This window comes from Dromaius novaehollandiae, chromosome 13, assembly GCF_036370855.1.
Source record: "Dromaius novaehollandiae isolate bDroNov1 chromosome 13, bDroNov1.hap1, whole genome shotgun sequence".
Lineage (NCBI taxonomy): Eukaryota > Metazoa > Chordata > Aves > Casuariiformes > Dromaiidae > Dromaius > Dromaius novaehollandiae.
In genome coordinates, this window is record NC_088110.1 from 19,686,383 (window position 1) to 19,712,800 (window position 26,418).

The 26,418-nt window shown below is 38.3% G+C and overlaps 2 protein-coding genes across 5 annotated transcripts; both read left to right on the forward strand.

Annotated features, from left to right (window-relative positions):
* The first annotated feature begins 4 nt into the window (after positions 1 to 4).
* On the forward strand, positions 5 to 9,966 carry CENPN (centromere protein N). Of its 2 annotated transcripts, XM_026092617.2 has the most exons (11): positions 5 to 156; positions 475 to 656; positions 1,657 to 1,702; positions 2,471 to 2,527; positions 2,897 to 2,973; positions 4,555 to 4,731; positions 5,469 to 5,570; positions 6,094 to 6,151; positions 6,619 to 6,731; positions 8,249 to 8,372; positions 8,664 to 9,966. In XM_026092617.2, the coding sequence occupies exons 2-11, from the start codon at positions 486 to 488 to the stop codon at positions 8,777 to 8,779; spliced, it is 1,041 nt and encodes a 346-aa protein (XP_025948402.1). In that variant the 5' UTR covers positions 5 to 156; positions 475 to 485; the 3' UTR covers positions 8,780 to 9,966. The 2 variants fall into 2 exon arrangements, with proteins under 2 accessions (XP_025948402.1, XP_064375811.1); XM_064519741.1 differs by having other exon boundaries at positions 13 to 656.
* Positions 9,967 to 11,254: 1,288 nt separating this feature from the next.
* On the forward strand, positions 11,255 to 26,242 carry ATMIN (ATM interactor). 3 transcript variants are annotated; one of them, XM_064519742.1, is made up of 5 exons: positions 11,426 to 11,537; positions 14,907 to 14,987; positions 15,560 to 15,685; positions 16,863 to 17,062; positions 17,764 to 26,242. In XM_064519742.1, the coding sequence occupies exons 3-5, from the start codon at positions 15,581 to 15,583 to the stop codon at positions 19,592 to 19,594; spliced, it is 2,136 nt and encodes a 711-aa protein (XP_064375812.1). In that variant the 5' UTR covers positions 11,426 to 11,537; positions 14,907 to 14,987; positions 15,560 to 15,580; the 3' UTR covers positions 19,595 to 26,242. The 3 variants fall into 3 exon arrangements, with proteins under 3 accessions (XP_025948388.2, XP_064375812.1, XP_064375813.1); XM_064519743.1 differs by lacking the exon at positions 11,426 to 11,537 and adding an exon at positions 11,602 to 14,778; XM_026092603.2 differs by lacking the exon at positions 14,907 to 14,987 and having other exon boundaries at positions 11,255 to 11,537.
* The last annotated feature ends 176 nt before the right edge of the window (positions 26,243 to 26,418 follow it).

Genomic DNA, 26,418 nt, shown 5'->3' on the forward strand with positions numbered 1-26,418 from the left:
CGGCTCGAGCCCCGTGCGGCGCCGGATTGGGCGCTTCGAAGGGCGGGCGGCGGTTGGCGGGGCGCGCGGCGGGCGCCAAGGCGCGGCGGGCGGCTCCACGGGCGGCTCCACGGGCGGCTCCCTTGGCCTCCGCGCCCGGCGCCTGAGGCGCGGCCGGTGAGTGGGGCCGCTTGCTGGCCGGGGGCCGCGGCCTTTCCTCCTTCCCGCTCCGGCGGGGCGGCCTGAGGCCCTCACGTGCTGGCCGGGCCCCCCTCAGCGGGGCTGGAAGCGGGCTCGCGGCCTGGGGTGGCCGCTTGCTCCCCCTCGCTCTCAGGGACTTGCGGCTGAGCCCTCAGCCCCGGGAGACGCGAATTCCTGTCAGCACCGCGCTTAACTGCTGCGCCAGCCGTGCCCAGACACACCTCCGTACGCCTTACAAAGCCGAGAAATCTGAGCCTGCCTGTGCTGAGGTCTCTTAACGCTCCTGCTTCTCAGGCGGCTCCGTCATGGACGAGACTGTTGCTGAGTACATCAGGAGGACCGTGCTCAAAATCCCCCGTGATGAGATCAGGACCATGCTGCAGACCTGGGGCTTTCTCTCTGAGGCGCAGCTGCAAACCTTAAACTTCCATCAGACGAAAGACAACGTTTCTCAAGATGTTGTCCAGCTCTGCGAGGTAAATCCTGCTCTGCGGGAGTTGCCCGTCGGTGACACACGGGACACCGGTGCTGACACACCGTCAAAAGCGTTCTCGTTCTGGAGTGAGCTTTATTTGGGCATAATCCAACATCAAGTGGCAGTTTGCAGACTGGCAAATGTAAAGCAAAGCTAGCAATAATAGTGACTTTGTCTACTTGCTATGAGCGCAGGATTGGCCCTTGTGGAGTATAGAAGTGCATGTTTTGAGCTCTAAGTTGCACAAGGTTGATTAAACCTCAGTGTTTTAAACCTTTAAGAAATAAAGATACTTCTAAATTGTAAAAAGAAGGCCCTGATTAAGATGTCTACTCACTTTCCAGTGCTGATGTAAATCTGTTTGGTACGGGTAATGATAGCACTGGTTTCTAGTTTTTCTTCAGTAGTGTAAGAATGATCATGCATGCTGCAAGCACCTCCTTATGTTGCTGTGTAAGCATTTTCTCATTGTTGGCTCTTACAAAACACAGTGTTCTGAGAGTTTCTGCAACTTTGTATAATAAGTGATTCTGTTATGTGATTCTGATATGTTAAGTATTCCATTACACTAATGGACATTTGAATTTGATAGAATTCTGCACTGTCCCATGTGAAGTGAAGATAGACCCTCTTTTTTTTCTTTTTATTTTTTTCCATTTTACTGTCATTTGCTTGTTTGTTTTGGAAGGATTTTGACAAGGAAGTTCAATGTTTGGAAAAATTTTCTTGGCCAGAACTGCTTTGATTCTGCACACTGTAAACAACCAACCTTCCTGATGTTGTACTTATTGGTGTTCTAGGAGTCTTACTATAGTGTCTTAGGCCAGATATAATAGATAATGGCTATCAAGTGCAGTGTCTTTGAGGAAAGCATGCCTGCTGTGGACTTGAGTGCAATTCAAATAATTTAAACTACCTCGTTTCAGTTTTTCACTTCCTAAACAATGCGATAGGGTGTTCTGGCTCTGCAGTTCACCATGTGTTGTCATTTTCCCTTTCAGGATAATTCTGCAGACATAAAGCAAGCAGCAGTCCTGGACATAATTTGTAAGTAAAAATGAATTTATTGTTCACACCTTTATATTTTTTTCTCAGTAACTTGGTAACTCCCTTAATTACATAGCAATTGCCCTGGTGAGTCTATGGATGCATTTGGTGTAAACAGATTACATTTTAGATGCAGAATCTGATTGGATCTGTCTGACCATTCCTTAAAAAAGTAATAAGCTGCAAAATCAACAAAAGCATATGTTTGGTTCTTCTGGCTTCTAAATAGATGTCAACTGTGGTAAGCTGTATCCAACATTTAGTAACAAGTGTGGAGAGATAAGTTTGTCTCCGGTATGCACAGAACCCTGAAATCAATGGTATCTTGCTCCATATAAGGAGTGACATGGCAAAACCATCGGCAAATACGCCGCATGGAATTCCAACTCCAAAATTGATTTGTAATTTTATTATATAATATTTTGAATTGCGATTTTAACAGTCTACATTTTTCAGTTTGAGTTTAGACCAAATTTCAGTAACTTTAGGTGAAATGCTTCTTTAAACATTGGACCTCAGAGATATCCTTTATTAGCTGCTTAATCAAATTACAAAAGATTTAAAGATTTTTCCTATCTTTCTTAATTTAAAAAAAGTTGCTTTTAGGCTTACCATTAATGGTAGCTTAAGAATGTTGAATCAATTATATTGCATTATTGGAAGCCATCTTTTTGAAATAAACTGGTTATAAAAGTATTGTAAGATTTGTTTCTTTAATTACCTTTTAATATATGTACTGTGTTATTGGGCAATTGTTATTTTCCTTAGACAACCACATCTATCCAAACAAAAGAATATGGAGTGTTTACCAGATGAACAAAACAGGTAGGTAAATATCTTTCCCTGCTGTAATCTTACTGTTATAGTCCTTACCAACTTATTGTAGTGTTGCCTCATATAATATGCTTTAGATAAATCCATACTAGTCTATGTTTGTTTCATTGGAGATATATTTAATGTTTTCAGACTACTTTTGCTCAACTTTTCAAGCAATTATTATAAATTAATAACTACTAATTAAAGATTAACTTTCTTATGTATCAATAATGAGGCTCAAATTTAATATAGGGCCTGTCTTATACAGTTATGCAACTTTAGCTTTTTCTGCATTGTTTTGTTTCAGCCAAAACTGTAAAAACATCTTTGAACTAGTTTTTGTAAAGAGAATTCCGATCTCTTTTTCTTGTGTAACAGGGGAAGAAATGGACTTTTTTGACTTAACAGATTTCAAAAAAAAATTTAAAAGAAGACTTCGGTCAGCTCTGAAAAACGTAAGAATAAATCCATTCTAAGTGTTGCACAGCTCTCTGGTGTCAAGATACATATACATATATATTTTTTAATATATGCATAGATCTTTTGTAAGGTTTTTTTTTTTCTTACCAACTGCTTCAAAATTGGAGTAAAACTATTAACTTTGGGAATGGTAGGGACTGCATGTAAAATAAGTAAAAAACATTGGGTATATCTGTTCTAGCAACTTTACAAGTTTACTGAACTGGAGTGAAATAAAATATAGGTTTGCCTTAAGCTATGACACTGCCTATTTCAGGCTTCAAGAAATGCAGTATTCTCTCTATATTTTCTATTTTTTTTTTTTTTAATTTGAGAGTATGTGTTGCCTAGGTAAGTTGGTATTGCTCAGTCCTGATACCCAATAATAATACATGAAAAAATGTATCTGATGAAGCAGAAGCTAGATGGAATTTGAAGTAGCCAATAATTTGCATCAAGAAGCAAGACAAGGAAGTCTTGTGGGGTTTTGTGGGTTTTTCTGGTTTTTTTGTTTGTTTGTTTACTACTTGGATTAGTAAGCAAAATTGCATCCATTTCATTTTAGTTCTGATTTTAAGATGAAGTTTTGTGATCACTCAAAACTGATATTTTTGTTACATTGTAATGACTGACAGACCACTGTCAAGAGCAAGAAGTGGTTTCTAGACTACAAAGAAATGGTAAGAAATGTCTGGGAAGCAGGTACTACCTGACATTTTTAGTGAGCAAGCTGCAGTGGCCTTTTCTTGCTGCAAGTAAGCTTACCTGCTTCATTTAGGGAAGGGAATAGAAGGTGCCTCTGCGTAACTAGTTGTGTCCCTTCTTGACACGCAAGGGATTTCCACTGACAACAGTAGAGGGCAACAAATACAAATTGGCCCAACAGATAATCATATCTAGTTCATAGAACCCTATTAAAACATTATATTCACTTTTTTTTTTTTTAATTATGATAGTCCACAAAAACTTTGAGAGGTGATGTTGGTCCACCAGTTCAAACAGTTTGGGACCTAGTTGACTGAGAGCTTGAATGGCTGTGCCTGAAGCAAAGGGAGTTTTTGTCAAGGTAGAAAGAAACTGAAAATCAACAGCAACTGAGTAGCAAAACTGCAAGAACAGGGAAGGAAATCTTCAAAATAGTGATTATGAATTCTTGACCTGTGATAGATACTTATACTCAGGTATCAAAAGTTTATTCTCTTAAAAATAAGACATTTGAAATACTCCTTCTAAATACAAAGACTTTTTTTGTTGCATTGCTACTCTCCCAGAAGAAAAAATTGGGGGTTTGTAATGAACCATTTCTGTTCTTGTTGATATGCGTCTTCTGAAGGGGCAAAATAAAGTCATATTTTTGAAAGTTTGAAAGATGATTTTTTTTCCCCAACAAAAAAAATTCCAACTGGAATTTGATTTAAATAGAATCCTGATCAAGCTAGAGGGATTTGTTCTTATTCAGGCAGTGGTATACTATCTGCGTAATGTTTGGGTCATGCGAACACAGAGTTGAGAGGTAACAAAATGTTTCTAGACATCTGAATGTGCAAGTAAATTGAAGCTTTTCTTTTTCTGTTCAGGTTACCATCAACTTTAGAGAATATGAGGATAATGCAATCTGGATTAGAATTGCTTGGGGAACACCATATAAAAAACCAAACCAATACAAAACCAGCTATGTTGTGTACCATTCACAGACACCCTACGTCTTCATCTCTGCCTCAGTGCTTAGGAGCACCTTACCTCTGCTATGCCAGGTAGAAAATAAAACTGTGTAGACCCTGACTCTACCACAGTCTTGTAGATCTATAATTCTGCTTGTTAGTTTTTAAGAGGATGGATAAAGACTCATCACTTCCCCAAAACCCCAACTTGTAAAGTAATTTTCTAATTTAAATAGTCATTTTCTCCACTAACTCTCGGGGGGGGGGGGGCGGGGAGGAATAGGGCAAATATCAATCTTTGTGACCCTTAGAATGGTTAATAGTCAATATATTCAATTTTGGGGATCTTTGCTGATCTTGAATCTTTCAAATTCCTTAATAAAAATATGAGATAATTTAACTGCGTATTACCTAACAAGTCCAAGAATATGAAATCAACGTAGTTAACCTTATGAACTAAGTGTATGAGCTCATCAGGGGAAGCTATTAATTAGGTGAAAAAACTTGTTTTTCTGTAAACTCTTGGGGATCAGTGTTTGTAATTTTCTTATTTATTTAGCAGACCTCCATGTTAGTTATTTTATTATCTTTATCAGGCTGATAATGCTATATAATTATCTAGTTAATCCTATGAATGCCTTTATTATTAAGGTTAGATTAATACTTAATCTATTGCACATTCTTCAGACATCAGAATCCTGCTTATTAAAGGGCAGCTGCTTACCCTAAAATAAAAACACTGCAATGTCTAGAAATACTATGTTTTTCCATATTATAAGCACAGTGATGATTAATACTGATGTTAAAATAATTTCAATTTTTATTTAAAGGCACTGGTTGTTGCTTCCAATTACCATGACATCCGTGAAATGGAGCTTCGAAGTCATTGCTTAAACTCCCTTAAAGATATTGTGTTTAGGAGATACAGCCAGGTGAGCCACTCCACAAGTTCATCCTAAGATGAGTCTTGCTTCTTGTTTCAGGCCTAGTATCTTACCCTGTAGCAGACAGGAAAATTCACCTCTTCCAAGAGATCATGATGTTACAATAATACTGAACTACTGAGGTGGACAGCTTTTCATTAAGGTAGCATTAAAATGGTGATCTAATAGCTTAGTATCCTCAAGGTCAAACTTAGTCTAAAAATTCTATGACCAAATCAATCTTAGGACTCTTCAATGTAATTTCACTGGGCTTCCTAGAGTAATGTTTTGGAAACTATTAGAATGGGCATTTATGCTGTTCATCCAAGTAACACTTGTAAGTAATGTTGACAAATCTCATAGAAGGATGGGGATAGCCCTCTCTAAATTGGGCTTCCTGGCCTACAGTAGGGAGAATGCTTATTTTAAGAAAGAGAAATAAAAGGAAATCTGGAAAATTCTTTTCTGCTATAGCCTATAAAAGTGGAAGTGAACTAAAAGTAAAGGATTAATCTTTTCCTCCCTCATTTAGACCTTCCAAACTTATTATCCAAAACCTCTACAAGAAAGGAATATAGCCCCAGAGAATGGTACGTACATGTTAAATTAAACTGCCGTTTCAGTGTCATTACTTGTTAGATTTGTACTCCAAAATATTCCTGGCTTATGGAGTGCGATTCAATAGGAAATGTACATATATTATATTCACATTATATTGCCCATACCTGGAGGGGTACCATAATTTTGGATACCTCTAGGAGAGGTAAATATTTCCCACTGACAGTCATTAGAGACACATATTTATGAAACCAAAAATACATAATGCCCAGTATTTCATTTCACATCAGCTCATTTGGTTTTCTTAACAGTTAAGAACTGAAAATGTGAAGTGGACAATTAGCTTATGAGAAAAGATTGTGATGATTTTTTCAAATTCATTTCTATTTTACTCTTATACTACATTGGAGCATTTGCCTGATCAGAGAAACAGTATTGTATCAGCTGAGAGACTTGTCTTTCTGGTTTTCCTCTCCTCCTTCTACTCTTTCACTTGCAGTGGATTTAAGGATAATTCAAGAAAACAGAAATGAAAAAGAAAGAATACAGAGAGTGAATCGGGAAGTTTTTGGTGATGGTCCCCAACCAAAACTTGAATTTGCACAATATAAGGTAGGAAAAGCAATCCATTTTTGTTTTTGTCGTTTCAGCAGAATTAGCTACATTAAATCGCAAATAAAGAACTTACTAGTACTACTGCAAGCTGTAGGGAGGACATTTTAAAATAAACTAGTTAAAACTGGCTTTATAAAACAGATTTGCACTGGGATTTGGTCAGACCAATAGATTGTATTTTTCAAGTCTTTCAGCCTTGTGAACTAAGTATTTCAACTTGTTTTTGTAATAAAGCTTAAAAGAGTTTAGAACAGCAGTGTTTTCAAGCATGAGAAATTAGGGCTACTCATACATATAAATGAGTACATATAAAGCTCATAATGTATGTAACAGCTGTAATTTAATTTCTCAGGTGGTGCACTGTGGTTTGTTGTGAGGTTTTTTTTGTCTTTTTTTTCTTTTTTTTGGGGGGTGATAAACATGCATCGGAAATTCTGGGAGATCATTCTTAATGTTTTACTATATAATTGAACAGGCTGTCTCTTTCAGCAGAAAATTGTTTGCCACATGGTGGCACCCTCTGATTTTATTAATAAAATATTCTTTGAACCAGAATCACGTTAACACTATGAAATAACAGCAGATTGATTCTTCTTCTATCTCGTGGTTAACCTATTCAGAGTTACATGGTAATTCCAGAGATAACAGGAGATTCAGAAACTTTTTTTTAATGCTGAAACTTGTAGAACATATTTTCATTACCTAGTTAGCTGCTAATCATTTTTTACTTAACTCAAAAAGCAGTTTGAAGAAACAATCCAGATTAAATCATGTTTGTTTGAAAATATTCTAATGTTCAAAGTAATACTTGGTTCCATTTTCAACTTTTTTCAGTTTGATATCAGTTGGAACTTTTTTTTGGTCCGGCTAACTTATATTAGTCATTTGGAGATTATTTTTATTTGTATATCTGTGGCTTTCGGTATATGGGGAGAAACTATTTGTCTGTGCTGTAATTCTGAAATGAAAAAAGTATGTAAGTTCAAGGAACGGTGTGCTATAGTATCTGGAATTACTTCTGTTCATTTCTGATGATAGGAAATACATGTTTTGGTTTTGGTTTTTGTTCTTAATTCTCCATATACCCACTAGTTATATTTTACAGAATAATTTTGAACTAGATGTCTATTTAGAGAGAAAGCGAACTTGAGGACAGCAACTAAGAAAACAACACGTCTGTCATAACAGAGTTAAAACATAACTTACAGCTCTACTTCCCACAGTGCTCTACAAACTAGTAGGCATATAGCTCTACAGTGTTAGGCCTGTTGGGTGTATTGTGCCCTACAAAAAAAGCTGAGGGTTGGCAGTGATCTGGTTACTCAAAGTTTGAGAACTATAATGATATAGAAAAATCTGTTTTTTAAATACGGATGTAAGATGTTCTGTTCAATACCACATGTAGTTTGCAAGCAGTAGTCAAAGACAAATGGGCCACAGTCAAAGTATTATATAATAATATATGTGTAAAATATATTCCTTGCTCATATTCTCTGGATATTTTGTGTTAACAGCTTGAGACAATGTTTAAAAGTAATCCTAAAATGGATGTCTTGGATATAAAAGAGCCATTCAGATGTCTGGTCAAGTTTTCTAGTCCACATCTTCTAGAATCACTGAAATCCTTGGCACCAGCAGGTAAGTGTTTCAGCTCTGTAAAACGGAGGAAAAATTCATAATTCATCTTACATTCTGCTTGTATCTTGCATAAGAGAGAGCCTGTGTAGTTTGTTTGGAAGTGTATAGAAATTTAGTAGAATAAAAATGTCACCACCATGAAAACTGTTGTCTAAATATATACCAGCTTGTTCTTAGAATTCCTAATGTGTACATAGATACTCAAGTTGTATTTTTAATTCCATACCATTTATGAAATGTAAATATTGGCTGAGTTAAGCGATAATTATCTGTTTCTCTTACTCTCTCTAGGTCTGGCTGATGCACCACTTTCATCACTACTTACATGTATACCACAAAAAGCAAGGAATTATTTTAAAATTAGAGAGAGGAAAGGTTTCTTCCCAGGAAGCTTTGTAAGCCCTTAATTTAAGAGTGATTTATAGAAAAATATAGAGCTCATTTATTACTGATATTAATCTAAATCATAATAAAGGTTAAAACATTTTTTAATTAACTTATTCTTTGATAATCTCTTAAACTTCTTCAATGTAAAGCTTTTTTGAATTGTCTTTCCCCATTAGTCTTTAAAAAGTTAATCCTTAGATAATGTAAATAAAAAGCTATTAGGAAGTTTAAACAACGTCTGGCAGTGATCGTGATTTTTTTTTTAATGTAATGATTGCTCTTAACTGTATTTTTAATAGTATATGTGAAGTTAAAGCTAGCTAAGCCTAATCTAGATACACCAGGACATCTCCAGTTGTTTAGTTTACTGTCACGACTAAGATATTCTAGATAGCCTTTTTTCTTAGGCTCCAGCTCAGCAGTGTAATAGAGTGTGTGCCCCATTTCGACCATGTGAATAGTCCCATTCAAACAAGGGAACCGACCCGTTTGCCTCAGGTCAGGCACGTTGTGAGCTTGGCAGAAGAAGATTCCACTCTGAGGCCGTTGCAGACAAGTGGGGGAAAGGAGACAGGACTCTTGAAATGCAGATGTCAATAAGAAGTTTCCATCCAGCTATACTGGACGTTGTTTCAGATCCAGTGTCTTTGGCTGAGTGCAATATTCAAGAACAAATATTTATATAAAAAGCCAAATTCTATTTTTTCTATCTGTTTGTATCTTATGAAATTTTACCCTAGAGGAATACAATGAAATTGGCAATAACTTTGTTTTGAGGAAGCTGTGTCTTAGAATGTGTACTTCATTAAAGATTTCATCCTTCTGCAATCCTTGCGCATTAGTACTTCATTTAACTTGTGGACATAAAGATGGCAGAATCAAGATGGCAATGTTGACTAATGCAAACATTAGCTCTGCGGTGGAGTTCTTTAGAAGTAACAATTGAATAGATCTTTTATGTAACTTTCTACATCACTTTTAATTTAAGAGATGGATTTAGTTTCAAGATTCAGTTATACTGTACTTTTTCTTAAATTCTTTTACCTAGAAACTTATTATACCTGTAGCTTGTGTATATGAGGTTTTTTTTAGATATGTCAATATGCAAAGACAGTCTTTTGAAAAACTTTATTACACAATGTACCTATTTTGACGGGTTGTATGGGACTGTTTTTCAAACCATAAATAAATGTGTAAATTAAGTCTTCTCATAGAAGTTTGTTTGGCTTGACTAACTGAAAAGTGACCTAATGTATACCGATGATATCATTTTTTCAGCAGCTCTGTATAACTACTCCATAAAAAAAGAAGTTAGTTTACGACTATCTGCTAGTGGTATGTTTTTAGCGCTTCTGTCTGTGCAATTTAAATGCTAATATTTGACAAGAATACTTAATGTTAGGGTTTTGAAATGATTTCAGGTTTTGTATGATACCATGTCTACATTGCAATTAAGAGTTGGCTCTTAATGTCTCTCACTCACTTATATCCTCATATACCACTCTGAGAGAGAGAGAGACCCATTAAGATTCCAGTATGCATTTCAGTCTGTGCAGCTTTTATTTCCTAATGCCCTACACAAACAATTTAAACATCTGAGATATTGATTTATAATAGAAAAGTAAAGCTTTAAAATACTCTTAAACATCCTGAGTACCTTGCCTACTGCCTGTTTCTGCCTCTCAGTCTGTTTCTGGAAAAGGTAGTCTCTCCCCCCTTTTTAAGGAAAGAGAAATCTGCTTCCTTTATTTTTCAGGTATACATTTCACAGCAGGCCATTACGTAACAGAGACAGTACTTCCAGGCAACCAGACATGTATTTATTAGTTACGAGAAGCAGAATCCTTGTAGGTAAGATATGTGAGAGAGACCTAGAGGCTCTATAATGAAAGCAAGGACGCATGGGGCCCTGGTACATTTCTCGAGGACAGGTGTCAAAAGACCAAGCACATGTTTGCACACTGGGAGTGGACTCCATAAGGTAACACCTTGCTCTGATTTTCTTTCAGAGGTGCAGAGCAATAGAGGTGAAATATACTCGCATTTTTAAAGAATCAGTGACACAGTAAGCAACTCTCTACTAATAAATAAATCCCAAAAAGCTGTTGGGACAGAGATTGCATGGTTACCCACAAGGAAACATTGATGAAAGGTAAAATAACTGCTTTTGCCAACTGCTTCATGAGCTCCCTTTATTCTGTAATTTGATACCTGGATATTTTATCATGGAATTCTCTTTTTTGATGCGAAAGTGTTCATACTTTTGTTTATTAGTTTCTAACGTGGGATCGATAAGTATTCCTTTTACTGAGTCTTTCAGAGAATTAAAACCCCCAGCCCCAGCAGGGCCGCCAGCCCCCTGGGGAACGAGCCGCGCCGCCGAGGGAGGCGCTCAGCGGTGCCGCTGTCCGGCCTTTAAGGGTAGGTAGCAGCCCGCCACGGGGGCGGGGCCAGCGCGCTCTCGTGAATATTCAACAGCCTTGATGAATATTCATGAGCCGCCCGTGCCGCCCACCCGGAAGTGGGCGCGGAGCAGCTGACAGCAACATGGCGGCGGCGGCGGCGGGGCGGCGTGGCGGGGGGCTCGGGAGGCCCCCGGCGGCGGCGCCGCCGCCGCCCGTGGGGGCCCTGCCGCCGCCCCGCGAGCTGGTGCGGCCCTCGGTGACGGAGCTGTCCCAAGTGAGGACCAACATCCTGTGCACCGTGCCCGGCTGCGGCAAGGTCCTGCCCAACAGCCCGGCCCTCAACATGCACCTCAGCAAGGCCCACCGCCTCCAGGTACCGCCCGGCCCCGCCCCCCCCCCCCCCCCCCCGGCCCCTTCCGCGGCGCTGCGCGAACATGCTGCGTTTCTCCCCTTGGCGGCTGGTAACGCGTCGCGGTTAAAACGCTGAGTGTTGTAGTCACGCGGGGCTTTTTTGTTTGCTTTTTAAAAGTGTCTGTGAGCCAGAAAGCCTCGATGGATGCCATTTTGGAAGCGAGCCTGCGTTGCACTAGTGCTGAGAAGGTGCAGCCTGCGGGGCCGGGGGGAAGCCTCCCTTCAGGGAGCGTGTTCTTGAGCGTAGGCTTTTCATAATATAACCTCACTTTTTATTAAGATCACAGTGCCAGCTACACGAAGATAAATCCTATTCCTGGAATTAATGAGCACACTGCCAGTAGGATGTTCTGATGCCAAAAACAGGCATTGTCACTGCAGAAGGAGATGAGGACACTGGTACAGGGAAGCTGGATGACCCTGGAAAAAATAGGGTCAAGTGCGATAGTAAAAATAGAAGGTTATGCTCTTGTGAACTGATGACAGAAATTTTGAGTTGGTCAGTCCTGGTTTGTAGCAGGAAGAACTTAAATGGAAAACACTTGCAAGTGCTACCTGGTCATAGGCATATGAGTCTTTAGGGCGATGCTGCTGTGAGAAGGGGAATCCTGAAATACGTCAGAAGAATATGTCAGAATACACTACTGTACGGTAGGAATCTGAATCCAAGAAGCTAGAATAAACCAAAAGGACTACTAAGGATGATGAGAATGGCAAGTGGCTGCCCAAGGGAGACTGTAAGAATTTGGCTTGTTTGGCCTTGCAAAGATGATATGATCAAGTGCTGATAGATAAATGTTTGTCTTCTGGCTCCTTAGCTTAATTAAGTCAATGTAAAACAGGAACGACTGATATGAACTGGCAATGAATATATTACGTTTGAAAACTTTTTGAATATTTAAGTCTTTTGCCTATAATACTTTATGAGGCAGAGAGGAAGATGTCTGTCTACTTTAAAAATGAAGCTAGATCAGTTCATGTGCAGGAGAGGGTTCTGTGGGCTCCTGTGATACCTGGGAGGCTGCACTCAGTGGTGTTACCGAAACACGGGTTTTACACAAGTTCAGTATTTTTGACGATAAGAATAACTGCACTTCTCTCCCTGTTACTTACTAAAGAAATGAGTAATCTCTTGCTCGCAAAAGAATGTTTTAAATAGTTGGCTACAGTATACTGTAACCATGTTTTAAATTAATCCTTTAAAGTAAATCTCTCTGTTGCAGGGAGGTAAGTCCTGACTAAGTTCACCTTGCCTAAATCAGTAGCAAGGATTATTACTTTATCTTTTCCATGTTGATGATACAAGCCCTGTCCGAATGTCAGTGTTATGTGTAATACAAATTTCTGCGGTGTGATAATTGAACAAGTATCTACCAATAATTGTGGAGGTGGGTATTGTGCAACCATGGGAAGTAAAATCAGAAGAAGACTTGTGAAAAATGCCTGAAATACGACTGCCTAGCCAAATTGCTGTGAAGATCTAAGGTTAGGATTTAGAGCTGGGAGGACTTGTAAATTAGCAAAATAAGGTTAGTGTCTGGTAAAGGTTACTTGGATGTGTAGAGTATCTTTCAACTTGTCATAACAAATCTGTTGTGATCTGTGCTTCAAAATCTACATTCCATCTGTTATAAAAGCTTCTTACTCATGTTTATAAAGCCTTTAAGCACTTGGTATTATTTTACAGCTTAGTTTTTTTACTGAACTATTACAGAAGTTGAAGTGTGATTTATTAAGGTCTTGGGATGCTCTTATAGAAGCATGTTATCAGGCATCTAGACAATTGGTAGAAATTTAGCATTCAGGTAGTTTTGAAAAATCTGACTGTGGTTTGCGTATTAAGTGCTTGAATGTATTTCTGATTGCACTGTCATCTGATGGGTCATGATGTTAAATTTTACCCACTTAGAATAACTTCTTACTTATTCCTAAGTAAGGCTAATTGCTGCTTACTAAGCTTATTGGTTTCCTCTGCAATGAAGGGTACTAAACCTAGTTTTTAATTAAAGGCAAATCTTTCTTTCCGAAGGAAGAAGTTTGGTATCTTCCAGTTTGGTATCTGATCAAAGTGTTTTGGGGTAAATTGGAGGTTAAAAAAATTAATTTGGGGTGGCAGGACTGGAACAACTAGATTTTTGAGTCATGTACCTCTCTTCTGGGCAGTGGCTCTCTAGGGTGCAAAAATAATCATAGTAACTATTCAGCCTTCAGCAACAATGCCACACTATTTTAAAGCTAATTTGAGATCCTTAGGTTAATGCTATCTAGATTGAGGCGTTGAATCCACAGTCACAAGGGAGATAAAACAGGCCCATTAACGAATGGCTTGTCCATGGGAAAATCTGCTGCCTCTGCAGAAGGATGCTTAGAAGGGTAGAGGAAAGTTAAAACCTTATATGAAAGCTCCCTGTCTGGAGAATTATTCCAGAGGGTTTTTTGGTAAAATGGAAGCTGATCGACTTTGTCAGGAGACTCAGAACTTCTTGAGTATGGTATAACATAGCAGGGCTGAGTATCTGGAACTAGAACTGAAACATTGCTTGAAGGGAATGTTATTTTCTGCATAGAATATGTTAAATTGAAAGGTGGTTTGAGGGAAAGCAAAATGTTTGAAGTGTGTCACTAAACCAGTTTGTGATATTCCTGAAGGACAAAAGAAAGTAATACTCCAAAAGCAAGATAAAAGCAGGTCTGAACAGAGTTTTTAGGTTCTGGCCAGCTGTAGTTAGGTGAGAAGAACAGATCTAAGCAGTGTCACGGCAGCTGTTGTACGTACTTTTTCTTTGTTTCACATAGGATGATTATTGCATTTTGTGATTTCTTTATGTATGGCCCGACCCAAGTAAACGTGAAGCGGCTGGATATCTGCCTGAACAAAGTAGCTAGGAAATCAGTGGTGTAATATCAGCGTTTCACCACTCACTCTGCTTGTTCCCACTGTCATCTCGCTAAGGAAATCAGGTGTGGAGCCCAAACAGGGCATGCTCCAGTAACCCTTACCGGAATAATGGTCTCGGGGATGACATCGTAGGCTGTTGTGCCTGGCACTGGGGACTTGGCTGGCCTCCTAGTCAGACTTAGGAAACTGAAAAAAGACTTACAGCTACACTGAGCATCGGATTTTCCTTTTGCTAATAGTTTGCTTTTTAATTTTTTGCTTAGAACAGGTGCCTGATGTTTTGACTGAGACCAGAAGATTTCAGGTAGAATATCTCTAGAGGGATGTGTTTTGCCTGGTTTCCGTGGCTGTGTCCTCAGCAGGAATCAGTTTTATGTTGTTGAGCAGTCTGGACAATCCTGTTAATGTATCCTTCTTATTTTATTTTTTGAGGTCCTCTGTGAACAAGTTACATTGCCGTCTTTTTTTGTGTACATGTGATAAGGCCACTGAGGTAGACTATGGAGAGCACAGGTATGTTAGTCACTTAATGTGTAGAGATTCAAATTAGCAAACAGTTGTTAGTTTCATGGACTTCAGTGAATTTTGGTTTATGCTCTAAACTAAGTGGCAGAAAGTACTTTGCATTCTTCATTTTATTACAAACAAACTCTAAATAGTGCTGACAGAATTCCAGTGACAGAGAAGTGTAGTGTTACACAGTGTGCTGCAAGTAGACTTCTCTACTAACAAATAAAATTGCATTGTATTGGCAGTGTATTTTAGCGTCTGTAGGGCAAGCTTGTTGGCTCGAATAACATGAAAGGCGTGTATAATTTGCTTGGGGCTGAGAGTATCTTGGTAGAAATAACTTGTACAACGCCATTACTCTATCGAGCCTGTTGTGATTTGGCTTGGCAACTCTGACGGAGCAAAATAGCATTTAAAGAGGTGAAACACAGCATGGGAACTTTCACCTCGGTAAGGAAAGTGCTTTTAACTTGACTTGAGGTATGTGAACCTGTTGAGCCAAAGTTGATGTGTATTCTGAATGTCGTCTTTAATATGCAAACCTGTAGAATTTTTGTCAAATTGTACTTTTTCAGGATGGAAAACTTAATGCACCAATGAGGAAGGGTTTGAAAACGTCACAGAAATTCTACTGCTGTCCTATTGAAGGCTGCCCTAGAGGACCAAACAGACCATTTTCCCAATTTTCTCTTGTAAAACAGGTATTTCTTTTTTCCTGATTTGGTCCTGACTGTCTCTACTCCACAGTGTGTACACTTTTGCATTTAGATATGAGAAAAGCCCCCCAGCATCTATCCAGGAGTTGCAGAAGTGTATACAGAAACTCCATGTGGGCATATAGTTGGTGAACATGCACATTTGCATGTTGACAGTGGAGGACCTGAAGCTTTTGATCAAGCAGACACTGGGATGTTCTGCTAAGATGGGAGACAGCCCTTCTGCCCAAATTAATAAGCTTGAAAAAGATAAAAGAGAGAAAAAAAATCACAGTAGCAACCAATAAGGGTTTAAGATGTAGCTGATGCTTTTAAACAGCTTTTTAAGTGGGGAAGAGGTAAGGGTTTTTCTCTGCTTTAGTCTCAAAGTGCACTTGTTTACAAGTTACATGTTTAAGAAAGCAAGTAAAACTTGTTTCTCTGTATGAGTAAAAACCTACTCTTCTGCTGTTGGTCATCTGTGATCACCCATGGAGACTGTGAGTGACTACCACTTGGTGCCAGAAATTGTAAAGAAAAATTCTGGCCTTTGCTCTAAAATTGACTTGTTTGCTTTGATACTATTCACTCAGTTGTAGATCTTTAGAAGTATCTATTTGTTGCTCTGTATACCACTTACTGCACTCTTCCGCAAGATTCATCTTTAGCTTTATTAATGTCAGTAAGGAACCTCCTATAGGATTAGGAGAAACCTCCTATAAGATTATGTTGCACATAAACATAATCTGCATTTTAAAGTGGTAGAAGCTGCTGATACAGAGCTGATATGATCAGGAGCCTCCCAGTAGATGCATTCTCCAAGCTGTGGAGAGCTGAATGCAGTATGAATCTTGTGTATACACACATATTTGTACAAATGAAAACTTATTAGATCTTATACTCCAGCTTTTTCCTGTATTCCAACTTGGACAGTGAAACTTCTCAATCTTATGTTTTCTTAACTTGAAGGTATTTTGAGATGCACATAGCACAAGAAGATTTTCAAATTTTAAATTCTTTAAGCTCATAACTTATTTCTCATGAAATTTTCAAAATATTCTGACGTCTAATTCTATTCCTCAATTATATTTAACATATAAAATGTTGCAAATGTCGATGTCTCCCCTGAAGATTTCTTTAACTCAGCTGCAGACTGATATTTACTTTTCATTGTGTATTCTAGCACTTTATGAAGATGCATGCTGAAAAGAAGCACAAATGTGACAAATGTAGTAACTCCTATGGTACAGAATGGTACTTGAAACGGCATATAGAGGACTGTGGCAAGACTTTCCAGTGTACTTGTGGGTGCCCTTATGCCAGCAGAACAGCATTGCTGTCTCATATTTACAGAACTGGCCATGAAATTCCTGCAGAACACAGGTAAAGGTGAAGCAGTAAAGTAATGCCACTTGTGTTCATCCCCGAGTCCTCTGTCTCCTATGTGCTGCCTATTTGCTCGGTTTTTGTTGATTAAATTGAAGATTGGCTCACACTCTTTTAGCTGGAGAACTGTTTTCAGTTTCCTTGTTCTGTTGCTTTTAGCAGTTTCTGTTTTGTTGAAGGCAATGATGATTAATTGCCTAATCAGTAAGATCAGCTTTCCCATATATAAAACAGGAAGTACTGCCAGCAAGATAGTTACTGATGACACTGCACTAGATGGTGTAAATACTAGGGATTCTTGTTGGAGCTGCTTTTAGTTTCCTGAAAGTAGAAATAATGTGGAAATGTTTACAGCTGGTAACTGTGGTGTGAAATACAGTTCAGTTTATTTTCTTTTATAGTCCAGTTAGCATCAAAATGAATTAAGTGCTCTGATTTGAAGACATCTAATGTATAAAGGGAAACAAAAACTCTAAACCTTAACCTCTCTTTAGAACATAGGTCTCTGTAAAATAGGTAAGCTTTTTTCTTTTTTAAATAAGAATGAGGAGTAAAGCCTATATTTTAATCAGGATTAGTGGTCTTCTCATTTTCAACCTCATTTGTGGCTTGGGTTCATATTTCCGTCACTTGAAAGAATGGAAGGCAGATGTTTTGTGCTTGAGGAGAAGTGTAAATTATTGATCTCATGTTCACAGGGATCCTCCTGGTAAGAAAAGGAAAATGGAAACCTCGATACATAATCAGCACTTGGCAGAGAAAGCAAATGAAGCATTCATCAATACACACAACAGTAGTCCTGGCACTCAGGAAGTGGACTCATCTGAAGTGAAATTAGTAGCCCCTTTTGAAGGCTCCTGCAGTTCAAACTTTGCTAAGCAAATGCAGCCAAAATGTACACCGAAGATGCTTTTACCAAAGCCCAAAGTGGCTTTGGTTAAACTTCCAGTGATGCAGCTTGCTCACTTGCCTATATTTGTATCTGCAACAGACTCTTCTGTCAAACCTGTTGTAGTGGCTGTTGATAATCAAGGGTCAGTTATGAGTACTGTTCACTTACTGCCTCAATCTGTAGGAATTCTGATTCCAGCACTGGAGGCAGAAACACTTGTATTTAAAGACACTATGCCTGTTTCGAAAGTGACAAATTCTGGTGATAATGAACCAGTAAGTACTGGTGTACAAGTTGACATGGATAAGGTTACATCAACTAACGCAGGACAAATGCTGGGGAATGTTTGCCACAGGAATAAAATTTCTTCCATAAATGTACAGACTGACTTATCTTATATTTCACAGCACTTTGTACCAACTGCAGCCTGGACTCCTGATTCTTCTGTATCTTCTTGCTCTCAGACAGATCTGTCGTTCAGTTCGCAGGTGTCATTACCCATCAGTGTACAAACACAGACACTGCTGCCTGCTTCTAAACTGACTTCATCCATAGCTGCTCAGACTGATGCTTTTAGTCAGGCTTGTTTTCCAACGTGTGGTATTTCTAGAGAGACTCAAACTAATCGAACACAGAACTCTATAGATGGAAGAGTGCAAATGGACCAGGCCGTAATGTGCAGTGACATCTTTGACAATGTTCATTCGTCATACAACGTTTCCACTCAGATTGGACTTGCAGAGAACAATTTAATGACTGCAAATATAGATGAAGCTTTGCTGCAAAGGAGTAATTGCAAGAGCCTGAATCAAGATACAGTGAAGTCAGAATCCATTATCACCTTCAATACACAGACTAATATACTTCCACCTCAAAATACAATGGATAATCAAACCCAGACAATGGACTTACTGAGTGATCTGGAAAACATCTTTTCAGGAAACATGTCTGGCCAGACACTGGATAATCGTGGCCTTTTGTCTGACGCTGGTTCTAATGCTGACACGCATCTGCCATCTGGCCCATCGCAGAGCACAGGAATAGACTTTGATATTGAAGAGTTTTTTTCAGCGTCCAATATCCAAACTCAAACTGAAGAGAGTGAGCTTGGTACCCTAAACTCTGAGCCTGTTTTGGAGTCTCTGGACATCGAAACTCAGACTGATTTCTTATTTTCAGACAGTGCCACACAATCGTATAGCTGCAGAGGAAATTCTAACTTCCTAGGTTTGGAGATGTTTGATACGCAGACACAGACAGACTTGAATTTCTTTTTAGACACTAATAGCCATCTGCCTTTAGGCAGTATTCTGAAGCAGTCCAGTTTCTCCATGAGTACTGACTCATCTGATACAGAAACCCAGACAGAAGTGTATCCTGCCACTAAAAATATACCTAGCCAGAACATAGAAAGCAAAGTCCAGCTGAATAGCGCTGAAACGCAGACTATGGATAGTTGCTTTGAGAACCTTGGGAATTTATTCCTTACCAGCAATGAGACACAGACAGCAATGGATGACTTTCTTCTGGCCGACTTAGCCTGGAATACAATGGAGTCCCAGTTCAGCTCGGTAGAAACGCAGACCTGTGAAGAGCTGTGCTCCTTGTTTCAGAGCGCTGACAAGTCCAGCTGTTGAGTGCTGTGTAACAAACCGTTTCCTGTGGTGTGAAATTAAGTTATTGGGGTGGGAGAGGTGGATTGACCAAGTCGTCCACTTTGCGTTGTTGAATGTAGTTGTCATGCGCAGTTGGCCTAAGAGGCTTTTCATGCTGAAGGTACTCTATTGAATATGTAACTTCAACATAAACTCTGTGGGCATAAATGTATGTGTGGTTTTTTTTGTTGTTTGTTTTTTGTAACTTGTTAATGTACATTTGAAACTTAAAAAATTTTGTGGTGCCTATGTTTTCTGCTCAGATTTCATTGCAGAGTTGATACTGCTTTAATTTAAACTGAAAAACCTTTGCAGTTTTCCTGTATCTGTTTATTTCTGGCATACATATAGGGTTCCAGTGTCCTGGACCAAAACCTGGCCTGTCCCATTCAGATGCTTCCCTGAACTTATGGGGAAGGATTCTCTTGGTGTAAGCTACTTTCGTTTACTTTTTTTTCGTAGCTTGTATTTTGAATTTGGCATGGATATGCCAGTGTAAGCCGTACTGGCTTCTTCTATTCTATGCCTTCCCAGCTCTTACTCCTGTGTAAGTTGGTATTTTCCAAGCACCCGTCCAACAGACTAGCTTTGATACTATTCACTCAGTTGTAGATCTTTAGAAGTATCTATTCATTGCCACCTGTACCACTTACTGCACTCTTTGGTGAGATTCATCTTTAGCTTTATTAATGTAGACTGTTGAATATATTTATTATTAAAAATATGTAGAAAGCAATAGGTTTTTTTCTTCTCAAGTGGCACTGATGCCCCTTTGAAGGGTAGGAAAAGAACTTGGAATACACAGTTATAGGGAAAATTAGCATGCTGTTCTTTTAACTTGTGTACTAAAATATTTTTAGTCTTCAGGAGAGATTTGCTTAAATCGTCTGTGATTGTAAGACACTAATGTTAAAATGCGTGTGCCTGAAAGACTGGAATAACTTGGTTTTACTGAAACTCCCCTAGCTCTATCAAGATACAGCTTGAGAAATCTTACAATGGTTTATACTACAATTACCTTAAGAAAAATCTTCAGAAATGGGAATTTAAATTCTCTGAAATGCGTCCTCACCTGGACTCCTATTCTTGGACTTGCTGCTTCTGAAAAACAGTGCCCGTTGGAACCTGTAGAGAGCTGGGAGAGCAGCTCCCAGAAGCCCTTTTGGAAGAGGTGTGTCCTGCTTTTGCACATTGATCTGCAGCCCTCAGTGCCGGCAGCTTTTTGGAAAGTTTTCTGAATATAATCAAATTTAAACAGCCTGATCTGTTGAAGAGAAATATATGACCTCTTGGATTTTTTTTCTTTAATGTTCATCTTACCCCTTGTACCAAGCTTGTGGTAGATGGAATTGCATGAAAAAAGTTAAGCCAGTTGTGAATGTAACCTGGAATTTGGCCTTAACTGCTTTTTATCTTTTACTATAATAGCAGTAAAACGGAGGCCTCTGGTTTTGTCTTGGACAAGTTCTAGTTTCCGTTACCTTAAATGACAAAAGCAACTTGGTGTCAAACTCCTGGGCCTATAATAGACTTTACTTCCCTAGTGTAGGGGAGAGGTATTGGCTACCTATATACTAGGCAGCCCACCTGTGATATCTGTCCAAGCCTTAGTTTTTAAAACTCGCTATGCTCTGTGTTTTGCTTCGTCTCCTCGATTCAAGGATGTGGGAGTTAGGTTACTCATCCAGTGTAGCTGGTGTCTTTTGTTTGAAATGAGCAATACCTTTCAACTTCTTGTCTCTTCCTACCACTCTTTAACTCGTCATAGTTAAATCAACACACTAGTATGGTAAGAATCTCTGTGTACGCTTGCAACCGTCTCTGTAAATTAGCCCAGAAAGTTGTGTCCTGTTTTTTCAGCATTTCTGGGTGAGAGCTTGGAGACTTCCACAGTCTTTGGTTAAAGAAACTGCACAAAGGAACCTTGTAGTTCTCTCAGGAGTATAGTAATTTTGTTTTTGGTAAAGGTCATTCCCCCCAAGTTTCTCAATGTCTGGATTTTCTGATCTTAAACATGGGAGGTTGGGGGGGGGAACCTTGCTTTTAATGCCGTCTTTTCTGAAGATATGACTGATCCATATTTGCTTATCTACTTCCAAATTGAGAAATAAGATAAATGACAAAATTAGGGTAATTTATTCTATTGCAGTATTTTTCTAGTAATGTTGCTACTTTGGGTTTTCGAGTGTTTTTCTCCTCCCTGCTTCCCTGGCTGGAATACAAGAGAATACTTCTTCATGCACAGGCTTCTGTATTTTCCTTGTGCAAGTTGCCTGTACTGACATATGAAAGGGAAGCAGCTGTTATAAATCTGGTTTTTAGATTATTGCTTTAAAGGAAATTGACAGTTAGGGAGAACTGTGTGTTTTCCACAACTGTAGAAGGCAGAAGTGAGAGACTCTTCATTACCTCTGAATTAGGAAACCAGAGTCTTTCTGCAAGAGAAGGAATCTTAACTGATGAGGAGCAGAATTACGGAAGGTTTCAGATTCTAGCCATAGCCATCGGAGATGCTAGCTAGCATTTCAAAAACTTTGAAACTAATTTACAAGTCAGAATGAGAATCACCTTGTTTTCAGCATGTAAGCCAAAGCTCTTAACATCCGTGACTAGCAGAAAAAATGTAAGGTTTGTATGGACACAAAATACTACAATGTGATCATTACTCATTTATTCTGTTTTGTAATTGAAAGTGTTTATGAGCTTTCTGTGTTCTGTTGAAATACAAAAGTACCATTCCCCTCCCTCAGCTAAATTTAATTAGGTTAACACAGTACTGCAGCATGAAATTATTTAATGAAAATGCAGCATTAAGAAAGCAGTTAAGCATGCCTGCATTGCCCTATGGAATTTGCTCATTTTGACCAAGATTAATTTTTTTTCACAAATTTGATGAGTTATTTAAAGTCAAACAAAAATGATAAATATACATATATTAGAAAATGCTTTGGATTCTAGATTGCTAGCACATGTCCTCATTTAGGATTTATTAAATATTAAAAAAAATGTAAAGACTGCAATCGGAGTGTTCATAGTTAGTTCTGTTGAATTCTAGAGTGAACCTAATGAAACTTCATCTGAAATACTGTTGCTAAATACTTGTAATTCTTCAAAATTAAAAGGTTTCTTCTTTACAATAGCTAGTTTTCTGTTGTGGCCTTTGTTTTGTAGAATTAACTTTAGTCAGAACTCTTTCTTAATAGCAGTAAGATTGTATTTATCTTCCTCTTCTTTGTCTCTGATTTGATTTTCAAGGCACTGTCTCTATTATATGAGTTAATAGTGACTTGTTATTTTGCTAATTCTCTTTTATGTGAGTAGTCTATCCTCTACCACCATTTGAACTAAGATATAGGAAAAGTAACATCAGATTGTCCATAGCCTCTTAGTACAAGTTTTTATTTAGAAGTGATAACTAATATTACTTGCCCTTACTCTTTGCAATTCCTGCTTAATTCTAAATTATGCTGTGATTGTTGGGTCTCTCATTCCTGTGTAATACTACTCTAAAATTAAATCAGTCTGTAGTTTTGTAGGCTCATTTGAGCTTTTCTTTATTACTTAAAGAAAAAGTTAGTCTAAGACTTTCCAATATGTATCAACCTGCTGCTTCACCAAGTTCAGCAGTTTGTGTCTGCGAAAGATAGTAGCCCAGTACTTCAGAGAAAAATGGAAAATGCCTCTAGAGGCCGTTAACAAGTTACTGCAATTGATAAGACTGTTTTCAAACACTTCACTGGACTTGTGATTCATTTGGTTGTCAGAAAAAGCTTTCCTCATCTCATGCCCAGAGAGGTTGTGGAGTCTCCATCCCTGGAGATGGTCAAAAGCCTGGACACGGTCCTGGGCAGCGTGCTGTAGGTGACCCTGCTTGAGCAGGGGGGTTGCACTAGATGATCTCCAGACGTCCCTTCAAACCTCAGCCGTTCTGTGATTCTGTCATGCATTCAGTGTACTGTGATTTCAGCCTTACTGAGACTGCGGTATTCTGTGGAGAGCTGGTCAGGAAAGGTGAATTTGCTAGCTGTGCCAGCTAATGGATCCAGCTTGTTCTAAGTAACTTCAGAATAAACATGGCATCAGTCTCTTACAGTTCTTTGGATAGATGAAGATAAACATAACAGTGGCAGATATTCTTTAATAGTTTTTTTGTGATGTTTAAGAATAATGCAATTATGTACACATTTAAGAATTTAAGTGTACAACTTAAAGGTAGCTTTCTGGAAAAATGGATATATTTTATGCCTGTTTGGTAGAGTAGTGCAGTGGCAGATGTGAGCCTCTATTGGCTATTTGCACATGTGTGTTTATGCAAAATTGAGTAGATTGACTTGAAACTTTTGGCTTTTGAGAGAATGCTGATTGTTATAAAAGGTGAACACGTTTTGTTTTTAAGGTATACAAAAAAAATCAAATGAAATACAAGCAAATCTGGGACACATTCCTTTCCTTTCACAGTCTATGAGGACATAAGCACAGAACCACTGAAAAATGAGAGGTCTGTCTTGTTGCCTTCCATGTTTGTCACTTCATGCTAAAATTTGTTTAACAGTGGATGTATGTTTCTGCTTATATATGCATCTATTTATGCTACCATGCTTGTAAATATTTCTTCCTGCTTTGGTAGGGAGGGAATCCTCCCTCTCAACTCTTCGTGTCAGCCTAAGAGATATTGGTAGTTTAAAGTCAGATTTCATTAACTCCATATATTCTTAGCTATGCAAAGTCATGTCTAGAAAATTTTCTCTTTGACGTGTATGTAAGTTAAACAACTGTAAAACAAGCCTTGTGAGACCTCTTCTCATTTTAAACAGTTCAATCAGTGTCTGTAATTTAACAATGTACTTAACTAATACTCCTTAACAGAATTTTATTCCCAGGCACACTCTCAGTTGTTTTTTTTTTTGACACTAGAAGGCTAAATTTCCCTGCTACCCATGTGTACCTTGAGAGCATAGAGGCAACAGAACCAGCTTTCCCGTGAACAAAGATAACTGCCTTCCACTATTTCCAGTCCTTATCCTGCTAACGCATGCTTACGTGCTTAGAGTCAGATGTGAATTAATTTTGGTGGGATTAGGTAAAAAGATGTATGTGTTGGCAGGATTCGGATCTAAGGGTTTTTTTTTTTTAATAATCTTTCAAACATTGGGTAAGTAAATTATAAGACTAATATAATTACATACTGAATCAATATAAGGTGCTCAACTTGCAAAAGAATATTTGTTACTGAAATGACAACTCAAAGGTGACCCAAACTTTTATTTGCCTTTATCATTAAGGTGTACAGCTTCCTTTGCTTTAATCTGTTTTTGACATTTTTTTTTAAACATGATCTTAATGTACAATTTACTGTTCCAAATACATTCACACCAAAACATTGCTGACATTGTGGGCCTTGCAGCTTTTTCGTTCATGTGTGTTATGAGGTGCTGCTATGCCTGTGTTGCTAATAGAATAGATCTGCTGTAAACAGGCTTCCATTTATGATTTTATATGAACACTATGAGGATAGGGTTGTCTAATGGTAGCAAGCTGCTTTTCCAATGCATTATGCAAACTTGCAACTTCTGTTTTTTATTTTTTTAAAAGGTTGATGTGAATCAAAGTGTGCGTGCTTGAAGGATTTGCTGCTTAGAGCATGACTGAATTTTCTTGTTTAAAATGCCATTGCTATGCAATGAACAGAATCAAGGAGCCACATCATTCAACTCTGCGTTGCCTTGCAGTCAGGTTGATGTTAGGTTTGTCTTAGTGTATGCGACTCTTCGGCATCACTTAAAATGTAATTAGAGAGCCTTGAAATAGTGAAAATTCCTGAAGGAGCTGCTGATCTTCAGTTAAACAACCAGAAGTCCTTTACTTCTGATTCTATTTCATATACTGGCTTTTTAGCAGTAACAACATAACTAGCAATGGAATATAGTAGATGACTTGTGATGATGTAAACTCTGCAGCTCCCATTTCACCATGAGTAATGCTTTACATGCATGCTCCAAGTGCTTGCATGCAGAGCTAACTTGACCATACTTCTATATACACAGTACTTACAAGCGCATTTGATAAAACAAAGCTAGATACGAAAGATAGCCATATTTTTCAGCTTACAGAATTGAACACCTGATTATGATCTAATCTAAACTTTTAATTTTTTGGAATGGATGAGTAAGAAGTATCATGGGTGAGTTCATTTCCCAAAGCATGCGTGAGCCAATCTCAATAAGGCTGAGAAATGTCCTTAAAATGTTTTTCTTCTCATCACTGTTGAGGTTTTCATCTAGTGGAGAAATTTAGTTTCCAAAGGATGTTTGTGTTTGATTCTTGCTGTTTAAGCCAATAAACTTGCAATGAACAGAAAAAAGCAAGCGTTCATTTCTTATACCTATTTTACAAGTGACAATCCCAAAGAAGGAATGTTGTCTTAATAATTGTGAAACTTTTAAGTAAAATGCATGCAAAGAAAACCCTGTGCCAAAATACTGTTTCATATTTCCCTCTGTTGGAAACTGAAATGTTACATAAAGCTACTAGTAAGTTATTCACAAGTGTTGAAACATTTTGTTCACCAGTGAAGCACTTCTTTACTCCTGTAAATTATACATATTTTGGAATAAAGTCAACTTCAATCTATTTTTGTCTTCTGTTTTAATGGCTGTGATCTGCCTACAGAGACATGGGTAGGGTATGCAGTGCCTATTAAGTGCCATCCGTCACTCCTTAACATCTTATCTTCTGAAAGCTAGGTATCTTTGGAATTAGTAGAGTTTCTGTAATCTAAAAATGTCTTTAAAAGTCAGTCCTTGATC